At 48.9% G+C, this 10,995-nt stretch overlaps 1 protein-coding gene across 1 annotated transcript in view; it reads left to right on the top strand.

Moving 5' to 3' along the window:
- The window catches only part of LOC107295329 (transducin-like enhancer protein 1), a 76,114-nt gene that overhangs the window by 28,606 nt on the left and 36,513 nt on the right, over positions 1–10,995 (top strand). The window contains exon 8 of the mRNA XM_015824638.1: positions 680–754. Coding sequence (XP_015680124.1) covers positions 680–754 — 75 coding nt within the window. The remainder of the gene's footprint in view (positions 1–679; positions 755–10,995) is intronic.

Below are 10,995 nucleotides of genomic sequence, written 5' to 3'. Positions count from 1 at the left end.
TCCGGAATCGTCCGGATCTCGGGGGGTAGTTCGTTCCAGAGGGTGGGGGCACCCACAGAGAAGGCCCTCCCCCTGGGGGTCGCCAGCCGACATTGCTTGGCCGACGGCACCCTGAGGAGGCCCGCTCTGTGGGAGCGTACCGGCCTGTGGGAGGGAATCTGCGGCAGGAGGCGGTCTCGGAGATAGCCAGGACCGATGCTGGCTATCTAGTCCCGCCTTAGGCATGAGAGCCCGCTGGGTGACTTTGGGATAATCACCAGGAGATTATGAGTTCTAGTCCCGCCTTGGCATGAAAGCTAACTGGGTGACTTTTAGCCAATCACCAGGAGATGGTGAGTTCTAGTCCCGCCTTAGGCATGAGAGCTAGTTGGGTAATTTTGGGCCAATCACCAGGAGATGGTGAGTTCTAGTCCCGCCTTAGGCATGAGAGCCCGCTGGTTGACTTTGGGATAATCACCAGAAGATTATGAGTTCTAGTCCCGCCTTGGTGACTAGAACTCAAAAGTGGTGACTTTTAGCCAATCACCTGGAGACTGAGTTCTAGTGTGTAAAGTGACTATGGGCATCTTGGACGTAAGGAAGTGATAAATCCACCACTATGATGATTTAAAATAAACACAGAGCATCCAAAGTTTTGTAGGTGATAATCATGTTTCTCACCCCTGTTGTTTTTCTGTAGCACCAACAACAAGTGGTCCAGGCAGTGGAACGGGCCAAGCAGGTGACGGTGACAGAACTGAATGTGGCAATCGGGGTACGTAGGGCTCCCTTTTCTGTCTCTTGTTGAGGGTTTTTTTGTTGTCCAGAGAGACTGTTGTGATTCCTGGGGAATATGGGTCATTTGTTACCTGGTACACATCACTGTGTTTAAGGAGAAACTTTCCGTCGCTGGGAGTTGTACAAGATGACACAACTTTGCTTGTAGGTGTTGGGAGTTTACAGCACTGGTGGTTTTTAAGAGAGAAATCGCCCCTTCTCAAGGGTGGCTGGATTGGTTTTCTGGAAGAGCACAAGGGTTGGACTGGATGATCTTTAGGGTGCCTTTCAGCTTCACTATTTTAGAATTCTGTTTTTTCTGCAGACTCCTGAGGGCCGGACTAGATGACCCTTAAGGAACTTTCCAACTCCACGATTTTAGGATTCTTTTTTTTTTTATCCTGCAAAATGCAGGGGGTTGGACTAGATGATCTTTAGGGTGACTTCCAAATCCACTGTTTTAGGATTCTATTTTTTTTTCCCTGCACAGTGCAGAAGGCTGGGCTAGAGATGATCTTTGGGGTACCTTCCAGGTCCACTATTCCGGGATTCTGTGCAAAACATTCCAGGTTTCGGGCACCATTGGGGTGCTGGTGGGGGGAATTCTGGGAGTTGAAGTCCACCTGTCTTAACGTTGCTGAGATGGAGAAACGCTGATCTAGTCCAACTCCCAGCAGTGCGAGGCAAGTCAGTGAAACCGTCCTCCAGAGGTGGGTGGTTGTCCAGCCTCTTCACAAAACCTTTCCGAGATGGGAGAACCCACAATGTTGTCGTTCCAAGGCTGTTCCACTCTTGCCCACCCTGAAGAAGTCGTTTTCTTATTTTAAACAAAATCTGGGAGTGCTGCAACCGAGGCTTGTTCTTTCCATGCCAAGAAAATAGAAACCGGGTTGTCTTCCCTACAGCACCGTCTCTTGGACGTGAATGCAGGTGGTCCTCGACTTATGACCGTAATTGAGCCTGGAATTACGGTCAGAGGGCATGTTGGCCCTTAAGCAGATCACTACATAATCGGGACCGATTTAACAGTCTTTATTGCAAGTGAATAAAGTGAATCCATTGTCTGCAATGGACATTTTTGGCTGGAAACTGGAAGTAAAAGGTGGTTACAGCAAAAAAAAATGTTATAATTCGTGGTCATACACTGTATTTCCCTGAAAATAAGACCCCAACCAGAAAATAAGCCATAGCATGATTGTTAGCATGTGCCTAATATAAGCCCTACCCTAAAAATAAGCCCCAGTTAAGAGCTTGCATGGCTGGCCGGCAGCCCACTCCATCCCACCGTCTGCTTGCCCGTGGCTACAACAAGGCAGGTGTGTTGGTGCCACCGCGGTGAGACAGGTGGCTGGGCATGGGTGGCCTGGCTGTGGGGGCCCTGATGTGCACGGGTGTGGGACACGTGGGGCAGTCCACCCCCCGCCTCCTGCCAGCCCAGCGGTAGCAATGCCCCCATTCACCTCAACTGCACAGGCTTCGCACACTTCACAGCCCCAGAGTGCACTAACCAAGGGGCCGGCGGGCTACGGCTGCTGTTGGATGCCTTCGGCCCCCGCACGTTCGCCGCCTCCTGTACATGGAAAAATAAGACATCCCCTAAAAAAATAAGCCCTTAATGCAGTGGTTCTCAACCTTTTTAATGCCGCGACCCCAACCGGTCGTAAGTCGAGGACTACCCAACCGGTCGTAAGTCGAGGACTTTCCCTGCCCGGGAGCGCCGGACAGCCTTGCTTGGCGATCCCCGTGAAATGGTCGATCGACCCCAAATGGGGTCGCGACCCATAGGTTGAGAACCGCTGCCTTAATGGATCTTTTGCACCAAAAATAAATCGGTAAATGCAGGCTAGTTGCCAAGTGCCCAGTTTGTAATCATGTGATCACAGGAGGTGTGAAGCAGCTGTTGGGGCTTCAAACCCAGGTGGTAAGGACAGATAGTCCTTGACTTACGACCACAATTGAGCCCCAGACATTCTGTTGTTAAGTGAAACATTTGTTTAAGTGAGTTTTTGCCCCCTTTTACCACTTTTCTTGCCACGGTTGTTAAGCGAATCACTGTGGCTGATTAGTTAGTAACCCTGTTGTTAAGTGAATCTGGCTTCCCCCATTGACTTTGGTGGTCAGAAGGTGGCAAAAGGGGGAATCACGTGACCCCGGGACGCTGCAACCGCCATAATTATGAGCCAGTTTTCATAGTCCAAATGTTGATACACAGGGATGCTGTAACTGTCGTAAGTGAAAAATGGTCCTAAGTTGCTTTTTTCAGTGTCATTGTAATTTTGAATGGTCACTAAGCGAATTGTTGCAAGTTGAGGACTCTCCGTAGTCCGAGGAAGGTCCGTGGTAACTTTGAACGATCGCTTAACCACCATCGTAAATCGAGGACTGTGATAGTCAAGAGAAACTATCCTGAGTCCTGCTTGGTTTTCTCCCGTCTCCAGGATGATACATCCCACCCTCAAAAATATATTTGTGCCAAATTGGGAAGTTTATTTGTTTTATTAACTTATCATGAAAGATCTATATCGCCCGACTTTCAAACGATTCTGAGAGACTTAACCACCATCATCCTGGCTGCTGTTTGTTTACACCGATTTATTTTGCGGATTTTTTAAAAAATGGTTTTAATATCTTTTAAAATGGTTCTAATTGTTTCAGAACTTTAAAATTGCAGGCTGCCCAAAGTTGCTTGCTTGAGTGGGGCGGCTATAGAAATTGAATGAACGAGTAAAGAAAGAAATGAATAAAAACCATATAAGGAAATTGCAATAGAACCGATTAAAAAGATAGGGGGGAAAAATGGATAAAATATGGTTAGTCTTGTTGTCCCTCGCTCGAGGCCAGGATGAAGTTTTGTCTGATCTTCTGAACAACAGCAAAGTGGTGTGTGTGTGTGTGTATCTAGATCTTGGGGTGAGGGGGAACCTCACTTCTGAATACAGGGACTGTTACAGATAATGGCTTTCTGGGGTCCCAAGAGATGGTATTATTTAATCCAGGGGTCTTCAAACTTGGCCCCTTCATGACTTGTGGACTTCAACTCCCAGAATTCCTCAGCCAGCGTGCCTGGCTGAGGAATTCTGGGAGTTGAAGTCCACAAGCCATAAAAGGGCCAAGTTTGAAGACCCCTGATTTAATCGAAGGAACCAGGGTGCATCAACCCTGTCACATCAAATTGACGGGGAGATATGGGGTCCCTCAAGTGTAGGCAGTCCTCAAGTTATGACTGTATTGGAACCTGCCCTCTCATGGTCATAAAATGGGTCACACATGTGACCAGCCCTATTTTATGATCTTTTTTGCGATGGCCATAAAACAATGGGCGTGGTTTTTTTAGCCTAAACTAAGAAGTTAATGTCAGTTTTGAGGTAAAATTACAGTCATGGGGGACAGTACAAATGACCGTAAATGAACCGGATTGACAAGCGCCTGAAGTTCATTAACATGATGTGGGTGTCTGTGTGTGTGTGACTTTTGGAACTTTGAATCAGGCTCATAAATAACTCCCAGGTAGGTCTGTTGTAACTTTGTCCAGTCACAAGTCGAGGATTCTCTGTAACGAGGCCTTAAAGAGGGAGTCCTCGACTTACAACCACAACTGAGCCCACAATTTTCCGTTGCTAAGCGAAACAGTGGCCAAGTGAGCTCCGCCCCATTTTACGACCTTACTGGCCACAGTTGTTATAAGTGAATCATTTGGTCATTAAGGGAATCAGGCATTCCCCCATTGACTTTGCTTGTCAGAAGCTGGCTGGGAAGGTGACCCAGTGGTGATCATATGACCCCAGGACACTGCAACCATCATAAGTACATGCCATTTGCCAAGCAAACTGAATTTTGGTCACCTGACCCTGGGGATGCTTAGTGTGGAAAAATGGTCATAGGTCATTTTTTTTCAGTGCCGTTGTAATTTCGGTCACTAAATGAATGGTTGCAAGTTGAGGACTGCCTGTACTTTGCAACTGATCCTTGCATTTACAAACACCACAGCACCATATCACACCACACCAACCTGGCAGGAATAGCCAACACTCCGGAAGACAGGCTTAAGAGACAGAAGGATCTTGACAGACTTGAACATTGGGTGCTCTCTAACAAAATGAAATTCAATGGTGAAAAAAGTAAGTTTCTACATTTAGGCAAGAAAAACCAAATGCATAGGCATAGTATAGGGCAGTGATGGCGAACCTTTTAGAGACCGAGTGCCCAAACTGCAACCCAAAACCCACTTATGCATCTTCGGGTGCCGGGTGGGTGTGGCGCATTGGGTGGGTGTGGCCCATTGGGTGGGCGTGGCTGTGGTGGTAACGGCCAACTTTGCAAGATCTTTTTTCCCCCCTGAGAAGTTGAAATTGACTGATTGATTGAACCTTTTTTTTTTTTTTTTGCACACGGCAGCGGAGGCCTAAAGCGAAAAGATTTTATAAAACCCAGTTGAAGGCCTAGGACTGGGGCGACGGTGCGCGTGCCCACAGAGAGGGCTCTGAGTGCCGCCTCTGGCACCCGTGCCATAGGTTCGCCACCACTGGTATAGGGGGTACCTTGCTCAATAGTAGTAATTGTGAGAGGGACCTTGGATTCCTAGTGGACAATCACTTAAATAGGAGCCAGCCGTCTGCTGCAGCTGCCCAAAAAGCCAACACAGTGCTAGGCTGCATTAACAGAGGGATAGAATCAAGATCACATAAAGTGTTAATACCACTTTACAACCCCTTGGTGAGGCCACACTTGGAATACTGCATCCAGTTTTGGTCACCATGATGTAAAAAAGATGCTGAGACTCTAGAAAGAGTGCAGAGAAGAGCAACAAGGATGATTAGGGGACTGAAGGCTAAAACATATGAGGAACGGTTGCTGGAATTGGGTATGTCTAGTTTAATGAAGAGAAGGACGAAGGGTGACATGATAGCCGTGTTCCAATATCTCAGGGGCTGCCCCAAAGAAGAGGCAGTCAAGCTATTTTCCAAAGCGCCTGAGGGCAGGACAAGAAGCAAGGATGGAAACTAATCAAGGAGAGAAGCAACCTAGAACTAAGGAGAAACTTCCTGACAGTGAGAACAATTAACCAGTGAAACAACCTGCCTCCAGAAGCTGTGAATGCTCCAACACTGGAAGTTTTTAAGAAGAGACTGGACAGCCATTTGTCTGAATTGGTATAGGACAGGGGTAGGCAACCTTGGCTCTTTTATGACTTGTGGACTTCAACTCCCAGAATTCCTGAGTCAGCCATGCTGAGGGGAAAGGGAGAGGTTTCCAAGCTGAGCCATGCTGGCTCAGGAATTCTGGGAGTTGAAGTCCACGAGTCATAAAAGAGCCAAGGTTGCCTACCCCTGGTATAGGGCTTCCTGCCTCAGCAGGGGGTTGGACTAGATGACCTCCAAGGTCCCTTCCAACTTTATGATTATGATTATGATTCCCCAGGGTCATGTGATTCAAATTTGGGCGCTTGGCAACTTGTATTCATGATGGTCCTGTGATCTTCATTTCTGACCTTCCCAGCCAGCTTCTGACCAGCAAAGTCAATGGGGGAAGCCAGATTCACTTAATGACCAAATGATCCACTTAACAATTATGGCAAGAAAGGTAGTAAAATGGGGCAAAGCTCACTCGGATTTGCTTAGCAGTGAAAACTTTGGGCTCGGTAGCGGTCGTAAGTCGAAGACTCCCTCTTTAAGGCCTAGTTACAGAGAATCCATATCTGTAAAAAAAAAAAAGCCATACTCACTTAACGACCGCACGATTCGCTTGGACAACTGCACTGAGCCGCTTAACAACCGTGCCCCCCCCCCAAAAAAGCGTGTGAAATCGAACGCAACTCGCTGAACCACCGCCTTGCTTAGCAACAGAAACTCTGATCCCAGTTGTGGTCGTTAAGTCGAGGACCCTCCTGTATTTCTTTTCCTCGGCGGCTTGTGCCAAACGGTGGTTGGCGACGGATCCATTTCACTCGGATCGGTCGCCTTGGCGATTCGCGGTGGTGTTAAACATCCCACCTCCTTTTTTTTTTTTTGTTAAATGTAAGTGCGTGTTGTATTTTTCAACGCTCCGCTTGCCTGTTGTACAGGAAAAAGGGAGGTTGGTTTTTTTTTTATGCCCCTGGAAATTGCCGACGAAGCTGACTCCACCGAGGCCTCCGTGGCGACTCAATTGCCTCTTTTCTTTAATATTTGATTTGAGGGCCGTAATCAAGGGCGAGGGAGGCTGCTCGGCTGTATAAATAGGATCCTAATGGATGCCTTGCCTTTTCCTGGCTCCCCCCTCTCCATCTCCTCGCCCGATGGCTGCAAATCTGGCTGAATTTTCTCCCCCCCCCTTTTTTTTTTTTTGCAAGGTTCTTTTTTGAGATCATTCATTATTTACCAAGCTGAGCCCTCTTAGCTGGATCTCGTCTCCTGCAAACTTTGATGGATTTGGCTGCATCCTGGGGGATTTTTTGTTTTTTTGTTTTTTTTTAAATGTCTTTGCCTTCATTCCCGTGTCTTTGCATCTTTTATGGGGGATGCACGGGCTGGGTTTGGGGGGGGTGGAGACTCTCCCTTTGCAGGAAAGCAGCTGCAAAATTTAGGAGGAGAAACTGTGATCCATAAGTCCACCCCCCCCACCCCGCTGGTGGTCTTTGGGGTACATAAAGGAAGAAAGAAACGCAGCTGTTTAACTGCTGGGTGTTTCATTCAGCGGAGGATGTTCTGTTCTGTGGCGTCCTGGGTGCTCTCTCTGAGCTGGGTGGTTTTCTTGCAGACGTTTCATGACCCAACTAGGTAACATCATCAGTGTTAAAGGGAGTGGGGTTTCTGGAGAGGAGGAGGAGGACTGTGGGGTCCTTGGTGCTCTCTCTGAGCTGGGTTGTTTTCTTGCAGACGTTTCATGACCCAACTAGGCAACATTATCAGTGCTAGAAATGAGTGGAGTTTGGGAGGAGGAGGAGGTGGGGGTGGTGGACTGTGGAATCCTTGATGCTCTCCAAGTTTGGTTGTTTTCTTGCAGACGTTTCATGACCCAACTAGGTAACATCATCAGCACTAGAAATGACTGGGGTTTAGGAGGAGGAGGACTGTGAGGTCCTTGGTGGTCTCTGAGCTTGGTTGTTTTCTTACAGACCTTTCATGACCCAACTAAGTAATATGATCAGTGCTAGAAGGGAATGTGGGGTTTCTGGGGAGGAGGAGGAGGAGGAGGACGGCGACTGTGGGGTCCTTGGTGTTCTCTGGGCTTGGTTGTTTTCTTGCAGACGTTTCATGACCCAACTAGGTACCATCATCAGTGCTAGAAGGGAATGTGGGGTTTCTGGGGAGGAGGAGGAGGAGGAGGACTGTGGGGTCCTTGGTGCTCCCTGAGCTTGGTTGTTTTCTTGCAGACTTTTCATGGTCCAACTATATAACATCATCAGTGCTAGAAGGGAGCTGGGTTTGTGGAAAGGAGGAGGAGGAGGAGGACTGTGGGAACCTTGGTGCTCTCTCTGAGCTTGGTTGTTTTCTTGCAGACGTTTCATGACCCAACTAGGTACCATCATCAGTGCTAGAAGGGAACGGGTTTCTGGGGGGGAGGAGGAGGAGGAGGACGACGACTACGACTGTGGTGTCCTTGGTGCGCTCTCTGAGCTTGGCTGTTTTCTTGTAGACGTTTCATGACCCAACTTGGTAACATCATCAGGGCTACTGGGGAGCAGAGATTAACATTAGACTGACAATCAACAAGCAAACAATTCCCCAATCAAGGAACTGCCAATCAAGCCAGCAGTGAATATCCCCAACAAGGAGCCCCCAAAACCCCTCCCGCCAGCACTGACAGGGCGAGCCATTGGAATATAAACTGGGAAGCAAAGCCCACTTTCTACTACCACTGATGATGTTACCTAATTTGGTCTGTAGACGTCTGCAAGTAAACCACCAAGCTCAGAGAGCACCAAGGACCCCTCATTTCAACCCTGAGTTGCAAATACAGGTAGTCCTTGACTTACAACCGTTCATTTGGTGACCATTTCAAAGTTACAATGGCACTGGAGAAAAAAGTGACTTATGACCGTTTTTCACACTTACGACCATTACATGTGATTTACATTTGAATGCTTGACAACTGATCCATATTTATAGCGGTTGCAACGAACCAGGGGTTGTGCGATCCCCTTTTTGCGACCCTTTTTCACAATTAATGACCTTTGCAGCATCCCCACGACCACGTGATCAAAATTCAGAGGCTTGGCAACTGTTTCGTATTTACGATCGTTGCTGTGTCCCAAGATCAGGTGATCCTCTTTTGCGACCATCTGACAAGCAAAGTCACGCTTAACAGCCGTGTGACTAACTTAACAACTGCCGTGATTCACGCAACAATCGGGGCAAGGAAAGTCCTAAAAGGGGGCAACACTCGCTTCACCAATTTTTCACGCAGCCACAGAAATTCCGGGCTCGGTTGTGGTCGTAAGCCGAGGACTGCCTGAACTGGAACTCTTGTCGGCTCTGATTTGCTTCAGCGAGGGCGCCATTCTCCTTGCAAGCTCTTCTTAGCCTCAGTTGACCTGTTGCAAGAGATGTGAGGCTTTTCTTGGGAGGAAAAAACAGCTTTTTGGCCTTTGATACAACAGCCAGCTGGAGATGTTTGCTTCGGGCTTTGAGAAGACACCTCAAAGATCTGCCTTGACCTCTGATGTCAGGGAGAAAAGCATCGGGAGGAAAATGGCATTAAGGCCCATCACAGTCCAGCTTTTTTTTTCTCCCAACAACAAGCAGAGGCTTCTGGGGTGCTTGTAGAGCAGACATGTCGAACACAAGGCCCGGGGGCCGGATGCAGCCCGCGAAGTGGTTTCATGTGGCCCGCGAAGCCATCCTGGAAAAAGTGAGGGAACGGCCCCCTCTGCCTTGGCCCTGGCCCTGACCGGCCGGGAGCCAATGTACAATTTTGTGGTGGCCATCTATGCTGAGATGCATTCAGTCTTAGCTCCACAAGGCCGTCCGGAAACAGCGAGGAACCAGCCCCTGTTGTGTCGGCCCTGCCCCTGGGTGCATGCTGGGGAGGGGTCACCCTTTGTGAGGAATGAAGAAATGGACTATGCCTTGGCGCTTGCCCTGGTCCCACCCCCTTCTGCCAGAGACCCTCAGATCTGTCCCACTCCTGCCCAGGCCCCCACAGGCACCCTTGATGCGAATGATGTAGAGCTGGCCACGCCCACCCAGTAGGCCACATCCACTCATCCACACTCACACAGTAGGCCGCACCCACCGGCCCCCCAAGATCAACTGCAATGCTGATGCGGCCCTCAATGAAATTGAGTTTGACACCCCTGTTGTAGAGGCATTAGATGGGGAGTGTTCTGACCCAGGTCACGTGGGAAGATGCAGGCACCAATAAAGTCTTTTATTGCACTGCTAAACCACGACAGACAGGGTGTCGGTAAACCTCCATCCTGCTTTTCCCCCCAAAACAAACCATCCACGGTCCATGTAACGCAGTCCCACCGGGTAGGTCCACTAGTCACCGGAATGCAAAGGTGCTTTTTCAAAAGGCAATGGGAGTTTTTTTTAGTTTTTCCTCGAAGACGTTTCGCTTGTCATCTAAGAAGCTTCTTGAGTTCATTCAGCCGGAACTGAAGTATTAATACCACTTTACAAGGCCTTGGTAAAGCCACACTTGGAATACGGCATCCAGTTTTGGTCACCACGATGTAAAAAAGAGGTTGAGACTGGAAAGAGTGCAGAGAAGAGCAACAAAGATGATCAGGGGACTGGAGGCTAAAACATATAAGGAACGGTTGCTGGAATTGGGTATGTCTAGTTTAACAAAGAGAAGGACGAGGGGGGAAAACCTCTTGTCATGGTTCTGACAGATGAAACTCTTCAAAGAACTTCGAGGCATTGTTTACCTTAACGAATCTTTATTTGAGGAGCATATTTGAGGAGTGGTAAGGGAGGAAACTGGGGGGCTGGCGGAGGGTGGTGTGATAGGTACGGTTAGTGGGAGGGGCAGGTATGGCGGGAGCAGAGGACCATATCGGCTTTCGGGAGCACGCACACGCTGCCTACAAGCTTGTGGGTGCTCCGATCCTCAGCGCTCTGCTCGATCCCCAGGAACCTTAGATCCTCCGGCCCGGGCCCACCGGCTGATGTTATGCAACGCCAGGTCCGTGGTAAATAAGGCCCCCCTCATTCAAGAACTGATTCAAGAGGGGGGAGCGGACCTGGCGGGTATCACCGAGACCTGGTTGGGCATGGAAGGGGGAGTTCCCCTTGTTGATCTGTGCCCACCAGG

This window comes from Protobothrops mucrosquamatus, unplaced genomic scaffold (genome assembly GCF_001527695.2).
Source record: "Protobothrops mucrosquamatus isolate PMUCROS unplaced genomic scaffold, P.Mucros_1.0 scaffold2302, whole genome shotgun sequence".
In the NCBI taxonomy this organism is placed as follows: domain Eukaryota; kingdom Metazoa; phylum Chordata; class Lepidosauria; order Squamata; family Viperidae; genus Protobothrops; species Protobothrops mucrosquamatus.
The sequence above is the reverse complement of the archived record's forward strand: the minus strand, read 5'-3'. Positions and strand labels throughout refer to the sequence as shown.